The 21,421-nt window shown below is 44.9% G+C and overlaps 1 protein-coding gene across 15 annotated transcripts in view; it reads left to right on the forward strand.

Moving 5' to 3' along the window:
• RERE (arginine-glutamic acid dipeptide repeats) overlaps positions 1-21,421 on the forward strand; it is a 504,717-nt gene that overhangs the window by 459,697 nt on the left and 23,599 nt on the right. For all 15 annotated transcript variants that reach the window (XM_067472974.1, XM_067472980.1, XM_067472981.1 and 12 more), the window contains 3 exons: positions 17,331-17,493; positions 18,750-18,842; positions 20,217-20,416. In XM_067472974.1, the coding sequence (XP_067329075.1) occupies positions 17,331-17,493; positions 18,750-18,842; positions 20,217-20,416 (456 nt within the window). The remainder of the gene's footprint in view (positions 1-17,330; positions 17,494-18,749; positions 18,843-20,216; positions 20,417-21,421) is intronic.

Below are 21,421 nucleotides of genomic sequence, written 5' to 3' on the forward strand. Positions count from 1 at the left end.
TTGGCTGTCTGCAAGGACGTTGCCCAGGATGTTTTGATGCTTTACCATCCTTATGGGGGACTTCTCTCATGTTCCTGTACGGGGAGCTGGAGCTGACAGAGGGAGCTCAACCCGCTCTCCCTGGATTCAAACCACCGAGCGACTTGAGAAACTTCAAGTCACTCCTGATGTGAAAGAATTGGCCGTCTGCAAGGATGTTGCCCAGGGGACACCTGGATGTTTTGATGCTTTACCATCCTTGTGGGTGGCTTTTCTCATGTCCCCGCGTGGCGAGCTGGAGCTGACAGAGGGAGCTCTACCCTGGATTCGAACTGTCGAGCAACTTGAGAAACTGCAAGTTGCTTCTGGTGTGAGAAAATTGGCTGTCTGCAAGGACGTTGCCCTGGATGTTTTGATGTTTTACCATCCTTGTGAGAGGCTTCTCTCATGTCCCCACATGGGGAACTGGAGCTGACAGAGGAAGCTCAACCCTGGATTCGAACTGTCGAGCAACTTGAGAAACTGCAAGTCGCTTCTGGTGTGAGATAATTGGCCGTCTGCAAGGACGTTGCCCAGGGGATGCCTGGATGTTTTGATGTTTTACCATCCTTATGGGAGGCTTTTCTGATGTGCCTGCATGGGGAGCTGGAGCTGGACAGAGGGAGCTCACCCACGCTGTCTCCGGATTCGAACCACCAACTGCATTATTATTATTATTATTATTATTATTATTATTATTATTATTAGAAACACAACAAGATGTGTCCACAGCAGATTATTGTTGTTGTTGTTGTTGTTATTTTACCACCAACTGTATTATTATTATTATTACTATTATTATTATTTGAAACACAACAAGATGTGTCCACAGCAGATTGTTGTTGTTGTTGTTGTTATTTTACCACCAACTGTATTATTATTATTATTATTATTATTATTATTATTATTATTATTAGAAACACAACAAGATGTGTCCACAGCAGATTGTTGTTGTTGTTGTTATTATTATTTTACCACCAACTGTATTATTATTATTATTATTATTATTTGAAACACAACAAGATGTGTCCACAGCAGATTGTTGTTGTTGTTGTTGTTGTTATTTTACCACCAACTGTATTATTATTATTATTATTATTATTATTATTATTATTATTTGAAACACAACAAGATGTGTCCACAGCAGATTGTTGTTGTTGTTGTTGTTGTTGTTGTTGTTATTTTAGCTTAATATTTGAAAGGCAGATGAATAGGAAGATGGGCTGGCAAGGCGAGAGAAGGAAGCGGGCCCCTCATTTGAACTAATTGGGTTTGACACCCAGATCCACGCCGGGAAATACTCCACCCTGCAAAGGATGCGGTGGCTGCAATGCCGGCTCCTTTTCCCTGCAAATAAATAAGTGTCTCCATTTCAAAAGCGCAATTGTGCTGGATATGATGAGAAATCAGGATAAAGGGGTCTTTTTCTCCTTCCTGGCAGCCATTAGATGCCTCTCATGCGCAGGCACACAAAGAAGGGGAAGCATTTGTCTCATTCCCGGAGCTCCGAAATGGATTTCCCTCCAGCCGCTGTCATTCAATTATCACCTCGGGAAATGCGCAGATAGGACTGATGATCCCTTCTCCGGCTCCCACCCGTCCTTCCCGTCTCGCCTTGCTCCCGTCATTAAATGCAACGTACATTATATAGGGTGACCCTGACGCCTGTCACTTTGATGCTCTGCCGAGATAATAGGATTGCACATGTAATGAAGGGCAGAGAAATAGGGAGATGTTTACGGGACAGTGCGCGCGGTGGGTTGGAATCGCTTTTATGGCCTTCTCCTCCTTTGCATCCACGGAGTTGCAGAGAGAGAGTGCGGAAGGAAAAGAAGGAAAAGAAAATGACAGCCCTCGGTATGCAGCAAGTACTGGCTTCTTCAGTAGACTCTCCTCTACAGTTCCATTTTAGCAGGAAGCCTTAGCATTGAACAGACCTTTGTAACTCCTCAACAGATGGCAGTACCGGTATACGGCAGGTGCTGGCTTGTTCAGTAGACTCTCCTCTACAGTTCCATTTGGGTAGAAAGCCTTAGCATTGAACAGACCTTCGTAACTCCTCAACAGATGGCAGTACTGGTATGCAGCAGGTGCTGGCTTGTTCAGTAGACTCTCCTCTACCGTTCCATTTTGGTGGGAAGCCTCAGCATTGAACGGTTGCGTTGTTAAAGTGAAAAGTAATGCCTCCACCTTCGTAACTCCTCAACAGATGGCAGTACTGGTATGCGGCAGGTACTGGCTTGTTCAGTAGACTCTCCTCTACAGTTCCATTTTGGCAGGAAGACTTAGCAGAAAAAGTAATGCCTCCACCTTTGTAACTCCTCAACAGATGGCAGTACTGGTATGCGGCAGGTACTGGCTTGTTCAGTAGACTCTCCTCTACCGTTCCATTTTGGTGGGAAGCCTCAGCATTGAACGGTTGCGTTGTTAAAGTGAAAAGTAATGCCTCCACCTTCGTAACTCCTCAACAGATGGCAGTACTGGTATGTGGCAGGTACTGGCTTGTTCAGTAGACTCTCCTCTACCGTTCCATTTTGGTGGGAAGCCTTAGCATTGAATTGTGATGTCAAAGTGCACTTTAACTGCATGTTGCTTAAGTCGCATTGACCGACTGTCTGTTGTTGAGTTATTGATAGCAGAAGGTGTCTCTCCTTACGAACCCTCTAGGAATTTAAGATCTTCTGGGGAGGCCCTGCTTTCGGTCCTGCCGTCATCACAGGCTTGGGGATGAGAGTCTTCTCAGTGGTGGCCCCTCGGTTGTGGAATGCCCTCTCCAGGGACATTAGATCGGCCCCCACTCTCTTAACATTTCCCAAAAAGGTCAAAACCTAGCTATATGAGCAGGCTTTTCCAAATGCGTGTGTGGGTGAGGGAGAACATGCAAGGCTGGAGGGAGGCTCATGCCAAGGATTCCCTTCAAGGCATGTGGGAAATTTGGCCCAATTCTATCATTGGTGGAGTTCAGAATGCTCTTCGATTGTAGGTGAACTATACATCCCAGCAACTACAACTCCCAAATGACAAAATTAGTGCCCCCCCCCCCCACACAACCCCATCGGTATTGAAGTGTGGGCATATTGAGTATTTGTGCCAAATTTGGTCCAGTGAATGAAAACACATCTCAGATATCTACTTGATGATTCATAATAGTAGCAAAAGTTATGAAGTAGGAACGAAAAATAATGGTATGGTTGGGGGTCACAAGAACATGAGGAACTGTATTAAGGGGTCACAGCATTAGGAAGGTTGAGAAACACTGACCTAGAGCTTCGGAGAGGTTCTGTTCAACCATTTCAAAGCTCCCTGCTTGAGCGGTGATGGCACGATCGTCAGCATAGATGAAACTCATATCTATGGTTGGCGGTCACCACAACCTGAGGAACTGGATTAAGGGGTTACAGCATTAGGAAGGCCAAGAACCACTGACGTAAACCTTTAGAGATCTTTTGTTCAACCATTTCAAAGCTCCCTGCTTGAGCGGTGATGGCATGATCGACAGCAGAGATGAAACTCATATCTATGGTTGGCGGTCACCACAACCTGAGGAACTGTATTAAGGGGTTGCAGCATTAGGAAGGTCTAGAACCACTGACCTAAAGCTTTGGAGATCTACTGTTCAACCGTTTCAAAGCTCCCTGCTTGAGCGGTGATGGCATGATCGACAACATAGATGAAACTCATATCTATGGTTGGGGGTCACCACAACCTGAGGAACTGTATTAAGGGGTCACAGCATTAGGAAGGCCAAGAACCACTGATGTAAACCTTTAGAGATCTTTTGTTCAACCATTTCAAAGCTCCCTGCTTGAGCGGTGATGGCATGATCGTCAGCATAGATGAAACTCATATCTATGGTTGGCGGTCACCACAACCTGAGGAACTGTATTAAGGGGTCATGGCATTAGGAAGGTCTAGAACCACTGACCTAAAGCTTTGGAGATCTTCTGTTCAACTGTTTCAAAGTTCCCTGCTTAAGTGGTGATGGCACAGTCGTCAGCATACATGAAACTCATATCTATGATTGGGGCTCACCACACTTGAGGAACTGTATTAAGGGGTCGTGGCATTAGGAAGGTTGGGAAAGAGTGGTGTAGTAGGTTTGCGTAACGAAAAGCACAAAGGAGATCCTTTTTCTTGTTTATAGCTTTCATACATCTTTGGTTGTGATATAACCTATTTTAAAGTCAAATAAATGCATTAGTGCTGTGATTTGGATCAGATGTCATTCGTCCGTCCCCCCCGCCCACCCACCCACCCGCTTTTGAACATCCTGTCTTGTGGCTGCCCTTTTTTCTGGCTTCTTGGACGTGTATAAAAATAACTCGGCAGCACCGTCCATGGAATTTGAGAGGCTCACTGTCTGCTTTGCTTCCCGGGCTGGAGATAATTTTAGCAGGAAGGGATAGATTGGGCCTGAAAGCCGCTCTCTTTGCTCTGACAGGGTTTCTCAACCTTCCTAATGCCGCGATCCCTTAATCCAGTTCCTCATGTTGTGGTGACCCCCAACCATCACATTATTTTCGTTGCTACTACATCACTCTCATTGTGCTCCTGTTACAAATGGCGACCCCTTAATACAGGGACAGAGAGTTTCATCTATGCTGACGATCATGTCATCACCACTCAAGCAGGGAGCTTTGAAACCATCGAACAGAAGATCTCCAAAGCTTTAGGTCAGTGTTTCTTGACCTTCCAAATGCTGTGACCCCTTAATCCAGTTCCTCAGGTTGTGGTGACCCCCAACCATAGATATGAGTTTCATCTATGTTGACGATCATGCCATCACTGCTCAAGCAGGGAGCTTTGAAATGATTGAATAGAAGATCTCCAAAGCTTTAGGTCAGTGGTTCTTGGCCTTCCTAATGCTGTGACCCATTAATACAGTTCCTCAGGTTGTGGTGACCACCAACCGTAGATATGAGTTTCATCTATGCTGATGATCATGTCATCACCACTCAAGCAGAGAGCTTTGAAACCATCGAACAGAAGCTCTCCAAAGCTTTAGGTCAGTGGTTCTTGGCCTTCCTAATGCTGTGACCCATTAATACAGTTCCTCAGGTTGTGGTGACCACCAACCGTAGATATGAGTTTCATCTATGCTGATGATCATGTCATCACCACACAAGCAGGGAGCTTTGAAACCATCGAACAGAAGCTCTCCAAAGCTTTAAGTCAGTGTTTCTTGACCTTCCAAATGCCATGACCTCTTAATACAGTTCCTCATGTTGTGTTGACCCCCAACCATAAAATTGTTTTCATTGCTACTTCATAACTGTCATTGTGCTCCTGTTACAAATGGCGACCCCTTAATACAGGGACAGAGAGTTTCATCTATGCTGACGGTCACGCCATCACCACTCAAGCAGGGAGCTTTGAAACCATCGAACAGAAGCTCTCCAAAGCTTTAGGTCAGTGTTTCTTGACCTTCCAAATGCCGTGACCTCTTAATACAGTTCCTCATGTTGTGTTGACCCCCAGCCATAAAATTGTTTTCGTTGCTACTTCATAACTGTCATTTTGCTCCTATTACGAATCGTCACGTAAACATTTGATACTCAAGATGTATTTTCATTCACTGGACCAAATTTAGCACAAATACCTGATACGACTCCCAAATGTCAAGCTCTAGTTTTTCCCCAAACTACACCAGTGTTCACATTTGGGGATATTGAGTATTCGTGCCAAGTTGGGTCCAGATCTATTGTTTGAGTCCATGGTGTTCTCTGGATGTAGGTGAACTACAACTCCCAAACCCAAGGTCCGTGCCCAGTATTTTTTGTCGATCATGGGAGTTCTGCATTCCAAGTTTGGTTCAGTTCCATCCTTGGTAGTGTTCACAATGCTCTTTGATTGTAGGTGAACTATAAATCCCAGCAACTACAACTCCCAAAGGTCAAGGTCTATTTTTCCCAAATGTCAAGCTCTAGTTTTCCCAAACTCCACCAGTGTTCACATTTGGGCATATTGAGAATCCGTGCCAAGTTTGGTCCAGATCTATCATTGTTTGAGTCCATGGTGCTCTCTGAATGTAGGTGAACTACAACTCCCAAACCCAAGGTCCATGCCCACCAAACCCTCCCAGTATTTTTTGTCAGTCATGGGAGTTCTGCATGCCAAGTTTGGTTCAGTTCCATCCTTGGTAGTGTTCAGAATGCTCTTTGATTGTAGGTGAACTATAAATCCCGGCAACTACAACTCCCAAATGTCAAGGTCTATTTTTCCCAAATGTCAAGGTCTAGTTTTCCCAAACTCCACCAGTGTTCACATTTGGGCATATTGAGAATCAGTGCCAAGTTTGGTCCAGATCTATCATTGTTTGAGTCCATGGTGCTCTCTGAATGTAGGTGCACTACAACTCCCAAACCCAAGGTCCATGCCCACCAAACCCTCCCAGTATTTTTTTGTCAGTCATGGGAGTTCTGCATGCCAAGTTTGGTTCAGTTCCATCATTGGTAGTGTTCAGAATGTTCTTTGATTGTAGGTGAACTATAAATCCCGGCAACTACAACTCCCAAATGTCAAGGTCTATTTTTCCCAAATGTCAAGGTCTAGTTTTCTCAAACTCCACCAGTGTTCACATTTGGGCATATTGAGTATCCATGCCAAGTTGGGTCCAGATCTATCATTATTTGAGTCCACAGTGCTCATTGTATGTAGGGGAACTACAACTCCAAAACTCACGGTCAGTGCCCACCATACCCTTCCAGTATTTTCTATTCATCAGGGGAGTTCTGTGTGACAAGTTTGGTTCAATTCCATTGTTGGTAGGGTTCAGAATGCTCTTTGATTGTAGGTGAACTATAAATCCCAGCAACTACAGCTCCCAAATGTCAAGGTCTGTTTTGCCCAAACTCCACCAGTGTTCACATTTGGGGATATTGAGTATGCATGCCAAGTTGGGTCCAGATCCATCATTGTTTGAGTCCACGGTGCTCTCTGGATGTAGGTGAACTACGACTCCCAAACTCAAGGTCAGTGGCCACCAAACACTTCCAGTATTTTTTGTCGGTCATGGGCGTTTGGTTCAGTTCCATCATTGGTAGTGTTCAGAATGCTCTTTGATTGTAGGCGAACTATAAATCCCAGTCATAGGAGTTCTGTATGCCAAGTTTGGTTCAATTCCATCGCTGGTGGAGTTCAGAATGATCTTTGATTGTAGGTGAACTATAAATCCCAGTCATAGGAGTTCTGTATGCCAAGTTTGGTTCAATTCCATCGCTGGTGGAGTTCAGAATGATCTTTGATTGTAGGTGAACTATAAATCCCAGTCATAGGAGTTCTGTATGCCAAGTTTGGTTCAATTCCATCGCTGGTGGAGTTCAGAATGCTCTTTGATTGTAGCTGAGCTATAAATCCCAGCAACTACAACTCCCAAATGACAAAATCGATCGCCCCGACGGCACCAGCAGTCAAATTTCGGACTCTTGGGTGCATGTGCCAAATGAAAATACATCCTGCATATCAGCTCCCAAAGGTCAAGGTTGATTTTTCCCAAATGTCAAGCTCTAGTTTCCCCAAACTCCATCAGTGTTCACATTTGGGGATATTGAGAATTTGCGCCAAGTTTGGTCCAGATCCATCATTGTTTGAGTCCACAGTGCTCTCTGGATGGAGGTGAACTATAATCCTCAAATTCAAGATCAGTGCCCACCAAACCCTTCCAGTATTTTCTGCTGGTTCTGTGTGCCAAGTTTGGTTCAATTCCATTGTTGGTAGGGTTCAGAATGCTCTTTGATTATAGGTGAACCAGCAACTACAACTCCCAAATGACAAAATCAATCCTGCATATCTGATGTTTACATTACGATTCGTAATAATAGGAAAATACAGTTATGAAGTAGCAACGAAAATAATGTGATTGTTGGGGGCCACCACCACATGAGGAACCGTTGTGCCTTAGGATAGATGAGAAACACTGATATGGGTGGATATTTTGAGAAACAGCCCCCATAAGTCCCCAAGCTTGGAAAAACGTCGCTGGAGATTAGAGCACATTACAGACAAGGCTCTCGATCCCCGATTCCGAAAGTGTATTAAAGCCATCTATTTCTTAACATCGAAATGCATGCCGCAAATGAGACGGTAAAAGCGCAAGCCGGGGGAAGTCGGCGATAATTCCGCGGCATTATGGATCTGGCTTACGCTCAGAAGCCGGCGCAGATGAGATTCAAACTAGCAGGTGTAATGTCGAGCTAAAGCACAGCATGTGGTTTTAATCTCCTTTCGTTTTGCTTTGAACCCCCCCCCCCGTCATTTCCGAGCCATTTCCGAGCCGCTTGCCTGCCTCGAGGGGGGAAAAGCCCAACCTTTCAAGTTGCAAGGGAACTGGAGGCGTTCGAACCAGCCGCTCGGAAGCCAGCCTCGGAACAAACAGGCACCACACAGATTTTGCAAATTTGGTATTTGGTTAAATGTCCTTTGACCAGTCTCTGGCCACTTGGAGTGCCTCTGGTGTTGCTGCAAGAAGGTCCTCCATTGTGCATGATGTGGCAGGGCTCAGGGTGCATTGCAGCAGGTGGTCAGTGGTTTGCTCCTCTCCACACTCGCACTCCGAGGATTCCACCCTGTAGCCCCATTTCTTAAGATTGGCTCTGCATCTCGTGGTGCCCGAGCGCAGTCTGTTCAGCGCCTTCCAAGTCGCCCAGTCTTCTGAGTGCCCAGGGGGGAGTCTCTCATCTGGTATCACCCATGAATTGAGGTGCTGGGTTTGGGCCTGCCACTTTTGGACTCTCGCTTGCTGGGGTGTTCCAGCGAGTGTCTCTGTAGATCTAAGAAAACTATGTCTTGATTTAAGTCGTTGACGTGCTGGCTGAGACCCAAACAGGGGGTGAGCTGGAGGTGTCTCTGCCTTGGTCCTTTCACTATTGGCTGATACTTCCCGGCGGATGTCAGGTGGTGCAATACCGGCTAAGCAGTGCAATTTCTCCAGTGGTGTGGGGCGCAGACACTCTGTGATAATGCGGCATGTCTCATTAAGAGCCACATCTACTGTTTTAGTGTGGTGAGATGTGTTCCACACTGGGCATGCATACTCAGCAGCAGAGTAGCATAGCGCAAGGGCAGATGTCTTCACTGTGTCTGGTTGTGATCCCCAGGTTGTGCCAGTCAGCTTTCGTATGATGTTGTTTCTAGCGCCCACTTTTTGTTTGATGTCCAGGCAGTGCTTCTTGTAGGTCAGAGCACGGTCCAAAGTGACTCCCAGGTATTTGGATGCGCTGCAATGCTCCAGTGGGATTCCTTCCCAGGTAATCCTCAGAGCTCGGGATGCTTGTCTGTTCTTAAGGTGAAAGGAGTTAGATGAGGAAGAGGATCTGGGAGATACTTATGTCACCCACTGATGAAGAGTCCTTCGAGGGGTTCTCCGAAAGTGAAATGAGTGAGGAGGAGGAAGGAGACACAGTAGATGCGAATAGGGGAACTAAGAGGATTACTCAAGAGTCAGATGAAGCGCGTCAGAGAAAGAAGATCCGGGACATACTTACTGCTCCCACGTAGGAAAAGGATTTCATGGGTTTTTCTGGGAATGATGGGTCTGGGAGTAATGGGGATGAGGAGGAAGCACTAGATTGGACCAAGGTACAAGAGGTTCAGAATGTGTGTACTCAACCAACGTCCAGTGACACATTTGTGGGGTTTTCTGGTGGTGGGGATTGGCAATTGGGTGATACTGTGGGGTCTTGGGGAGACCTAAGTCTTGACAAGAGGTGGAAGAGTTGGAGGGATGGGCGTTGGCGCTCAGCTGTGGAAGCTAAGCCAGCTGAGAGTGAGGAGGATGGGGTGGAGGGCAGCTCATCATCAGATGATGAGTTGTAAGATAAAAGTAGGCACTGGGGTGATAGAACTTTGCAGTAGGCAAAGTGTTGGTTTCGTGCCTTGGGTCTTGCCGCTTTCCTGTTGGGCTTGGGTCCTGGATCTGCAGGTTGCTATTTTGCTTCGTGTACCGACTGGCTTGGATTCTCGTAATTGCGGATTTCCCCTCTCCTTGACTTCGGACTGTTTTTGACAACGACCCTGCCTTGTAGACTTTGGAACCTTTCAACTTCAGTCTTGGATTCCTTCGACTTTGGACTGCATTTGGACAACGGCTTTTCTTCACAGCTCTTTGTTTGTTTTGTTTTCCTTTTACTGTGTGATTTTGGGGTGTTTTGGAAGAACTCCTGTTTAATCTGATTTTTTTGCAAGGAGAATCCGGATTATTGAATAAGTTTGTTTTTCAAGCTTGAAATTGCTACAACTTTTGAGTTTTGACCAGAGGCACTGAAGCAAGTCTCTCTGAATCTTGTTTACTTTGCTTTAATAAACTATTCTTTTGGACATACTCCTGAGTCTGGCTCTTTAAGGCGTCTGGGTTCTGACACTCCCCATAACTTTCCCCAGTAAGAGCACCTAAAGCTCCAAAGAGTTTCTGTTTGACCGTTTGAAAGCTCCCTGCTTGAGCGTTGATGGCATGATCGTCAGCATAGATGAAACTCTCTCTCCCTTCTGGCAGTGGCTGGTCATTTGTCTAAATGTTAAACATTGATAGAATAAGCACACTCCCCTGAGGCAGGCCATTCTTCTGTTTTCGCCATCGGCCTTTCTGGCCCTGGAATTGAACAAAAAAGCTCCTGTTTTGTAGCAGATTTCCTACGAGGCAGGAAACAAAACAACAAAACAACAACAAAACTTTATTTATATACCAGTTTCTCTTCCCGACGGGACTCAGAGCAATTTCCAAGTAATATCCTTCGTGATATTTTTTTCCCCTCAGGAGAAGGCAATGATTTATGGGTTTTTGCTGCTTTGGCTACATATCTTCTCCAATAAACTGCTTGCTGATTTTACCAAGCTGGTGTGGTGTTTCAAGGCAGAGGTGTTCCTGCTCTGGAGTACAACATTTTGCTTCAGTTTTCTGCGCACAGTGCACCAAAATTCTTCCTTGGCTTTTATGAGCGGCCCTTCCTCACCTATCAAAGGCTATAATGTCTGGCAAAGGCATTAAATGCTGCATGCGGGTGAATTGGAGGGGATTTCGAAGCGCGTTCTGTTTTTCTGGCCCTGGAATTCAACAAAAAGCTCCTGTTTTGTAGCAGATTTCCTATGAGGCGCAGGTGAGGTTGTAGTCCTTTGTGGTATTTTTTTTTCTCGGAAGGCAATGATTTATGTGTTTTGCTGCTTTGTCTACATATTTTCCACAATAAACTGCTTGCTGCTTTTACCAAGCTGGTGTGGTGTTTCAAGGCAGAGATGTTTGACTTTTTGTTTCAGTTTTCTGGGCATGGTGCACCCAAATTCCTCCTTGGCATTTATGAGTGGCCCTTCCTTACCTATCAAAGGATATTGTGTCTGGCAAAGGCATTAAACGCCAGCGTGAGGATGAATTGGAAGGGATTATAAAGCCCTGGAATTCAACAAAAAAGCTCCTGTTTTGTAGCAGATTTCCTATGAGGCAGGTGAGGTGGTAGTCCTTTGTGATATTATTATTTTTTCTCAGGAGAAGGTGATGATTTACGTTTTTTTGCTGCTTTGGCTACATATCTTCTACAATAAACTGCTTGCTGATTTTACCAAGCTAGTGTGGTGTTTCAAGGCAGAGGTGTTTCAGTTTTCTGGGCACGGTGCACCCAAATTCCTCCTTGGCTTTTATGAGCAGCCTTTCCTCACCTATCAAAGGCTATCATGTCTGGCAAAGGCATTAAACGCCAATGTGAGGATAAATTGGAGGGGATTATGAAGCCCTGGAATACAACAAAAAAAAAGCTCCTGTTTTGTAGCAGATTTCCTATGAGGCAGGTGAGGTGGTAGTCCTTTGTGATATTTTTTTTTTCTCAGGAGAAGGTGATGATTTACGGTTTTTTGCTGCTTTGGCTACATATCTTCTACAATAAACTGCTTGCTGATTTTACCAAGCTGGTGTGGTGTTTCAGTTTTCTGGGCACAGTGCACCCAAATTCCTCCTTGGCTTTTATCAGTGGCCCTCCCTCACCTATCAAAGACTATCATGTCTGGCAAAGGCATTAAACGCCAGCGTGAGGATGAATTGGAGGGGATTACGAAGCGCGTATTAGAGGCTGCCTGGGTGGCGCAAACAAAAGGACAAGTTGGGAAAGCTTTGGTGGCTCGGCAAACAGGGCGTCCAAAAAAACAGCCTCTGCGAGCCGAGTCAATTGAACGTTAATCAAACATGCATCGGGCGTGCACGCCTCCGAAAGCCCGTCCATCGCACATAAATTCAGGGGACAAAAGCCGCCGCGGAAATCAATAGCCGACTGAAACATTAACGCAGACAATCATTGATCAAAAGGGGCTTTTACAAAGACAACGCGGGAGCCGGCCTCGCAACGGCCGTTTTTGTTCCTGTGTGATCTCGGCTATTTTGCTTACCGGTACCGGCACGGCTTAAGATATAAGCAAGGCCGGTTTGACACCTGGGTAAAGAGACAACCGGGAAATAAAAAGACAGCCATCATCAGATTTGCTCCCCGGCTCTGATCCTTTTGTGCTCTAGGCAACCGTCTTGGCTCGGAGACGCACTCCCAGCCACGCCAGAGTAAATTTAGTCTGCGGCTAAAAAAGCCTTTTCCATGGGAACGTTCTCTAACAAGAGATACATCAAAGTCGCTCGTAGGAAAGCGTCAACGCCAAACCGGGGTTTTATTCTGGTGTTGTCCTCGCCCGCTCGCCCCGCGGTGCTTTTCAGAGAGGAATCGCTTCCCTCCTCCATCCCTGATGTGACAGACAAAGTCTTCATCTCCTACCGAACCACCCCTCCCTTCTCATTGGATTCTCACCGCTGAAATAACGTTGCCCGCACAGCTCGGAAATAATGAGTTACGAGTAATAAAACGAGTTACGAGTAATAACCGTTGATGATTCCGAGTCCGCTCCCTTGGTGATTAAAGCGCAACGGAATCACAGGACTGCCTTAATTGACACCGCCACGAAAAGTCAAGCTCCGGTTTACAAATTTACGCTGCCCTCGCAAGCAGTGGTTCCCAACCTTCCGAACGCCGCAACCCCTTAATACAGTCCCTCATCTTGTGGTGACCCCCAACCATAAGACCAAAGTGTCTCCTTGCTCGTAAACAGAACTGGGACTCGAGGACTCCAAGGCTTTGAGATGTGGCCTTCCCACAAATGACCCTCTACGGCAACCTGAGATGTGGCCTTCCCACAAATGATCCACAACCTTCCTAATGCCGCGACCCCTTAATACGGTTCCTCATGTTGTGGTGACCCCCAACCATAAGACCAAAGTGTCTCCTTGCTCGTAAACAGGACTGGGACTCGAGGACTCCAAGGCTTTGAGATGTGGCCTTCCACAAATGATTCCCCAAGGCAGTGTCCCCCAACCTTCCTAATGCCGTGACCCCTTAATCCAGTTCCTCGTGTTGTGGTGACCCCCAACCATAAGACCAAAGTGTCTCCTTACTCGTAAACAGAACTGGGACTCGAGGACTCCAAGGTTTTGAGATATGGCCTTCCCACAGATGATCCTCTAAGGCAGTGTCCCCCAACCTTCCTAATGCCATGACCCCTTAATCCAGTTCCTCGTGTTGTGGTGACCCCCAACCATAAGACCAAAGTGTCTCCTTGCTCGTAAACAGAACTGGGACTCAAGGACTCCAAAGTTTTGAGATATGGCCTTCCCACAGATGATCCGCTAAGGCAGTGTTTCTCAACCTTCCTAATGCCGCGACCCCTTAATACAGTTCCTCAAGTAGTGGTGACCCCCAACCATGAGACCAAAGTGTCTCCTTGCTCGTAAACAGAACTTGGACTCGAGGACTCCAAGGCTTTGGGATGTGGACTTCCCACAGATGATCCTGTACGGCAACCGAAGATGTGGCCTTCCCACAAATGATCCTCAATCTTCCGAATGTCGCAACCCCTTAACCCAGTTCCTCATGTTGTGGTGACCCACAACCATCACATTATTTTCGTTGCTACTTCCATAACTGTCATTTTGCTATTGTTATGACTCGTAATGTAAATATCTGACATGCATTTTCCTTCACTGGACCAAATTTGGCACAAATACCCAATATGCCCAAATTTGAATAGTGGTGGAGTTTGGGGGAAATAGACCTTGACCTTTGGGAGTTGTAGTTGCTGGGATTTATAGTCCACCTACAATCAAAGAGCATTCTAAACTCCACCAATGATGGAATTGAACCAAACTTGGCACACAGAACTCCCATAACCAAGAGAAAATACTGGATTTGGTGGGCATTAACCTTGAATTTTAGAGTTGTAGTTCACCAAAATCCAGAGCGCACTGTGGGCTCAGTGATGGAACTGGACCAAACTTGGCACAAATCCTCAATACATCCAAATGTGAACACTGGTGGAGTTTGGGGAAATAGACCCTGATATTTGGGAGTTGTAGTTGCTGGGATTTATAGTTCACCTACACTCAAAGTGCATTCTGGACCCCACCAACAATGGAATTGGACCAAACTTGGCACACAGAACTCCCATGACCAGCAGAAAATACTGGAAGGATTGGTGGGCATTGACCTTGAGTTTGAGGGTTGTAGTTCACCTACATCCAGAGGGCACTGTGGACTCAAACAATGATTGATCTGGACCAAACTTGGCACAAATACTCAATATGCCCAAATGTGAACACTGGTGGAGTTTGGGGAAGATAGACCTTGACATTTGGGAGTTGTAGTTACTAGGATTTATAGTTCACCTACAATCTAAGAGCATTGTGGACTCAACCCCTAAGTTGAGAAACGCAGACCTATAAGATGAAACGGTGTTTGCTTCCTGTAGTTATTCCACACCGAACCTAATAAGTCCCAGTTTTTTAAAAGCACCTCTGTATTAGATAATGGCACAGATTGGTGGAGAGGGAATGGGTCTGTTTTGCGGACATAAAGTCTTTGCATTGCCACGCTTGGCCAGGAGCAAAAATTCTTTCTTTCTTGAAATATTGCTTTCCTCCCCCCCCCTTTTTTTTTTTCATCTTTCAGTCCAGAAGGCTCTTCCACATGCATTATGTAGAGCAGTAAAATATAATTCAATTGGAAATGCTTCTACTGCCTCTGATGCACATTATCTGGAACTGGTATAAATTTGCAATGTAACCCTGGTTGAAAATGTATCGAAATACTCTTTGATCAGAGCATAACTTACTGTCCTTTCCTAGTTTGCTCTAGCATCACAGTGAGGTCAACAAGTTATTTATTTATCGTGTTCGAAGTGAATTGAGGATACAGTTGAAATATATTTAAAGACGCAAACAAAGTTAAAAAAAACTTGCCATTGTACTACATGTCCTTTTGGAGTGCCTCTGGTGTTACTGTGAAAAGGTCCTCCATTGTGCATGTGATAGGGCAGTGATGGCACGATCGTCAGCATAGATTAAACTTTCTATCCATTCTAGCAGTGTCTGTGCAAGTGGCCGGGCTCAGACTACATTGTAGTAAGTGGCCTGTGGTTTGCTCTTCTCCACACTAGCATGTCATGGACTCCACTTTGTGGCCCCCTTTCTTAAGGTTGGCTCTTCATCTCGTGGTGCCAGAACGCAGTCTATTCAGCGCCTTCCAAGTCACTCAGTCTTCTATGTGCTCAGAAGGAATCTCTCATTTAGTATCAGCCATGGATTAAGGTTCCGGGTTTTCACCTGCCACTTTTGGAGTCCTGCTTGCTGAGGTTTTTCTGCGAGTATCTCTGTAGATCTCAGAAAGCTATTTCTTGATTTCTTGATATCGGAACAGAGGTTGGACCGAAGATGTCACTGCCATAGTCCTTTCATTATTGGCTGCTACTTCCCAACAGATGTCAGGTGGTGCAATACCGACTAATTGCACCACCTATAATAATTTATCCAGTATAATTTATCCAGTGGTGTGAGGCGTAGACATTCTATGATAATGCAGCATGTGTCATTAAGAGCCACATCCGTTGTGTTAACGTGATGAGATGTGTTCCACACTGGGCATGTGTACTCAGCAGCAGAGTAGAAAAGCACAAGGGCAGATGTCTTCACTGTGTCTGGTTGTGATCCCCAGGTTGTGCCAGTCAACTCTCATATGATATTGTTTCTAGCACCCGCTTTTTGCTTGATATTCAAGCAGTGCTTCTGGTAAGTCAGAGCACGGTCCAGAGTGACTCTCAGGTGTTTTGGTGTGCTGCAATGATCCAGTGGGATTCCTTCCCAGGTAATCCACAAAGCTCAAAATGCTTGTCTGTTCTTAAGGTGAAAAGCACATGTCTGTGTATTAGATGGATTAAGAATCAGCTGGTTTTCCCTGTAATAGGTAGTAAGAACATCTAAAGTGTTGGAGAGTTTCTGTTCAACCATTTCAAAGCTCCCTGCTTGAGTGGTGATGGCAGGATCGTCAGCATATATGAAACTCTCTGTCCCTTCTGGCAGTGGCTGGTCATTTGTGTAGATTTTAAACATTTGTGGTGCAAGCTGGTTTTCCCTGTAATAGGCAGTAAGAGCACCTAAAGCTTCAGAGAGCTTCTGTTCAACCATTTCAAAGCTCCCTGTTTGGGCGCTGATGACACAATCGTCAGCATAGATGAAACTCTCTGTCCCTTCTGAGAATGGCTGGTCATTTGTGTACATGTTAAACATTGATGGTGCAAGCTGGTTTACTTAGTAATAGGCAGTAAGAACACCTAAAGCTTCAGAGAGCTTCTCTTCAACCATTTCAGAGCTCCTTGCTTGAGTGGTGATGGCACGATCGTCAGCATAGATGAAACTCTCTGTCCCTTCTGGCAGTAGCTGGTCATTTGTGTAAATGTTAAACACTGATGGAGCAAGCTTCGGAGAGGTTCTCTTCAACCATTTCAAAGCTTCCTGCTTGAGCGGTGATGACATGATCGTCAGCATAGATGAAACTCTCTGTCCCTTCTGGCAGTGGCTGATCCTTTGTGTAAATACTAAGCATTGATGGAGCAAGCTTTGGAGAGCTTCTTCTCAACCATTTCAAAGCTCCCTGCTTGAGTGGTGATGGCACGCACGATCATCAGCGTACATGAAACTATTTTTGTGATGTGCATTGTCTTATTCTCTGATTTCTTACTTTTCTTTTGCCTGGAGGTCTTGTTTGTTCATACAGTATTAAAAAGACTAACTCAACGAGTCTAGAAAATCGAGAATCAGATCCTGGGGACAAGGGTTAACTTCCGGAGCTGGATTGTTTCTAAACATGGAGGTTTCGTCAAATTTTCCAAAGCTCCTTTTTCGTTTTCTATACGAGAGGCAGCCTTCAATTATGTGAACGGAGAGCGCCGTTTTGCGAGACAGATCTGCAAGAAAGCTCCGCGCCACTTTGATAACAGCGTGCGTTTCTATCTTTATTGTTTTGCAGGGAGAACTGATCACTTTCTATTACTACTGGAAGAAAACCCCCGAAGCTGCCAGTTCTCGGGCGCACCGCAGGCACCGGCGGCAGGCTGTGTTTCGGAGAATCAAAACACGGACGGCGTCCACTCCGGTTAACACGCCCTCCAGGCCCCCGTCCAGCGAATTCTGTAAGTAGGAGGCTCAAAGCGGCGCATTTGTCTCCGTTTAGATGCATGGGGCTGAAGCAGAAGGTAATGGCTCTCCGCCTCTGACCGAAACACAGCTGTGGAAATGGAGTTCGAGCCCTCGGTGGCGCTCAGGCTCTCGATTCATTATCCCGGTGGATGGCAGGTGTCTGGGATCAGTGAGCAATTGGTTGTATACTTACGCAGGAGGGTGGGCAGAGGAGACGCGGCTGTGGAAATACAGAAACATCATTGCTTTGGCTTTAGAGCCTGTTACAATTTGCCTGAAATGAAAATACTAGGGCTGGGCGGTTTCATTTCGTTAATTCGTAATTCGTTAATAATTCGTTAATTTTTTTAATTACAAAATGATAACGAACCAATATATACATGCAATACAGATGAGGAAATATATACATTAACAAACAAAAATTGTGAAGGCTTGGAAGGTTGCTATTTCCAACATGCCATGGATGAAATATTTTCTTGTATCAGAAGATACGCATGAATATAAGGGTAGAGAAAATACTGAGGCCAAACTATTCCCTCCTTTTTATTTATTTGCAATATTTATATTCTTCCCTCTCACCCCGCAGGGGACTCAGGGCGGATTACAATGCACATATACATTCAATGCCATTAGACATACAACATATATAGACAGACACACATAGGCAATTTAATATGCCAGCTTTCTGGCCTCATGAGGGTATGCTCGATTCCGGCCACAGGGGGAACTACCGCTTCACCATCCACTTGTAACACCGAGTCCTTGATGGAGTACTTCCTCATTCTGGCACACACTGCTGGAAGGTTTTATGGCATCGTAAATTAGTTAAATTAGCCTCCCCACATAAAGCGGTACCTACATTTCCTATTTGACAAATGCAACTGTCTTTCGGGCTGCATAAGTCAACAGCAAGCTAGACTATTAATGGTCGGGAGCTCACTCTGACCCGGGCTGGCTTTGAACTCATGACCTCTCGGTCAGTAGTGATTTAATGCAGCTGGATACTAACTAACTGCACCACAGCCCGCTCCATGCATATAGATAAATGCCTTGTGCAACTTATGAAATAGGGCCTGGATTGTGAAAAGTATTGCCACGATCAATTATTGGCTTTTATAGCATCGCAAGACACTTTTCTCTTGCATATTGTGTTGTTGATGGTGATGGCCCCGCAAAAAGAGGGGGAATCTTCCTAAGTCAATAGTTTGCTCTTTTCTTTTCTCCTACCCGGCTACTTCTGTAAACGTAGTGGATTTGAGCTCTGCCAGCGAAGATGACTTCGACAGCGAGGACAGCGAGCAGGAGCTGAAGGGCTACGCGTGTCGGCACTGCTTCACCACCAGTACGTACCACTAGGCTTTGCCTACCCATTGCCTTTTTCCCCTTGTTGTATTTTCGTAGGTTTCCGTCATTGTTTTGTTGCCCGTTTTTGGATTTTTCTCTCCATTTTCGGATTTTTCTCTCCGTTTTCGGATTTTTCTCTCTGTTTTTTTAAATTTTTCTCTACGTTTTCAGATTTTTCTCTCCGTTTTTGGATTTTTCTCTCCGTTTTTGGATTTTTCTCTCTGTTTCCGGATTTTTCTCTCCGTTTTTGGATTTTTCTCTCCGTTTTTTGATTTTTCTCTCTGTTTTTGGATTTTTCTCTCCGTTTTTGGATTTTCCCCCCCATATGTCAAAAAAGGATCAGGAAACAAGATCAGGAAACAAGAAGGATCAGGAAACAAGATCAGGAAACAAGAAAAAGATAGTATTACCAGCGTTGTACTAAGTTGTACTAAGTAGCATTTATGTTGCTACTTGTATATTCTTCATTTTAAGCAGGATATAAATGAGAGCCAACATCTCATAAAAATCCAAAGGAAATACAGTCCAGGAATAGTCAAAAATCACATGTACCGCATAAATCCATAAGCAAAAGGTATACTTAGAAAAACTTGAGCAAGAATCATAAAACAAGAATATAGAAATCTTCCAAGTTACTTGAACCCAAAATAAAGACTCAGGCCTTGTTTTTAACTCGAACGCAACATTGCCTGAACTGACTTTAAGGTAAATTCTGGCTGTTAATAAACAGTCATGAAATCGTGTCACTTCCCATGAATTTTTTCTATCTTTTTCCCACGTTCTGTCTCTGACCTACGGAGCCAATTCTCTACTCTGGTCTTTTGCTTATCTCCGTAATATAACTCAAAAGCCAACGTTGCCTGAACTGACTTTAAGGTAAACACTGGCTGTTAATAAACAGTCATGAAGTCGTGTCATTTCCCATGAATTTTGTCTATCTCTTTCCCATGTTCTGTCTCTGACCTACGGAGCCAATTCTCTACTCTGGTCTTTTGCTTATCTCCGTAATATCAGGTGCTTTACCTTGAGAGAGTTTTCCGTTTCACTTAATTCTTCTTCACTCGACCCCTTATCTAATGATGTTGTTTCTGGCTCGTGTGACTGACCTTGGAGCTTGGCACTGTCTGAGTCAATTTCATTTCCCTGGTCTGAATCTTCACTGCTTTGGCCTGAATCTGCATCACTTTGAACCCCAGGAAATCCCACAATCCCTTCTGAATCATCAGTGAACACATCAGCCCCTGGCCACTGAGCTCCAACAGTTGCCCTGTAAGGCAAATCAGAAGTAATATCCTCATACTAGCAGTTCAGAATAGTAGGCAAACGTATCACAGTTGATGTTTCAGTCCTCTCACTGCTTTCCTCCGTCTAGCCTCCAAGGACTGGCACCACGGCGGGCGGGAAAACATCTTGCTGTGCACTGACTGTCGCATCCACTTCAAGAAATACGGGGAGCTCCCTCCCATCGAGAAGCCGGTGGACCCACCCCCTTTTATGTTTAAGCCTGTCAAAGAGGAAGATGACGGACTCAGCGGGAAGCATAGCATGAGGACACGGCGGAGTCGAGGCTCGGTAAGCTGCCTACAGTGCGTTCCCCTTTGGAGGACGCCCAAAGTCCTCCTCATTGACCATTGCGGGCTGGGATTGGTTGGAGTTGTTGTCAAACACAGATTCCCTTTCCCAGTTTTAGGTATCATATGTTTACAAAGTGCAATGCTAAATGTATATGTATTTGCCACATTTTTTCACACCTGTTGTGGACCAGGTAAAATGGTCTTTCAGGGGTCCAGCAGAAGGTTTTCTCTTATGTGAATGACACTAGCACCCAACTAAGACTTGCAGAGTCAAGGCTGTACCCTACACGTATATGCTGTGCCTTAACTAAAAATGAGGACGCCTGAGGAAAAAAAATACAGAAAAATAGGTGAAAAAAAAATTTCTTCCGATTTTTTTCCAAATCCATTTTTTCTGTAAGTGTAGAAATAATACATATCAGAATTTTTTCATTAAGAACTTCATATTATGTGGTTTGAATACCATTTTCAAAGTTTTTAAAAAGTACAAGAGCGATCTCCCCCTCCCTCCTCCATGAGACCTGATTGGTTAGAGGCAATTCAACACGTTTGGCTTCGCCTCTCAGCAGGACTTGGTTGCTCTGTGAATTTTAGCTGCATCACAACTACTTAGAAGACACAGATTCCCTTTCCCAGTTTTAGGTATCATATGTTTACAAAGTGCAATGCTAAATGTATATGTATTTGCCACATTTTTTCACACCTGTTGTGGACCAGGTAAAATGGTCTTTCAGGGGTCCAGCAGAAGGTTTTCTCTTATGTGAATGACACTAGCACCCAACTAAGACTTGCAGAGTCAAGGCTGTCTGGAAACACTACACGTATATGCTGTGCCTTAACTAAAAATGAGGTCTGAGAAAAAAAAAACAGAAAAATTGGTGAAATTTTTTTTCTTCCGATTTTTTTCCAAAGCCATTATTTTCTGTAAGTGTAGAAATAATACATATCAGATTTTTTTCATTAAGGTCTTCATGTTATATAGTTTGAATACCATTTTCAAAGT

The sequence above is a fragment of the Anolis sagrei genome, chromosome 13 (assembly GCF_037176765.1).
Source record: "Anolis sagrei isolate rAnoSag1 chromosome 13, rAnoSag1.mat, whole genome shotgun sequence".
Taxonomy (NCBI): Eukaryota; Metazoa; Chordata; class Lepidosauria; order Squamata; family Dactyloidae; genus Anolis; species Anolis sagrei.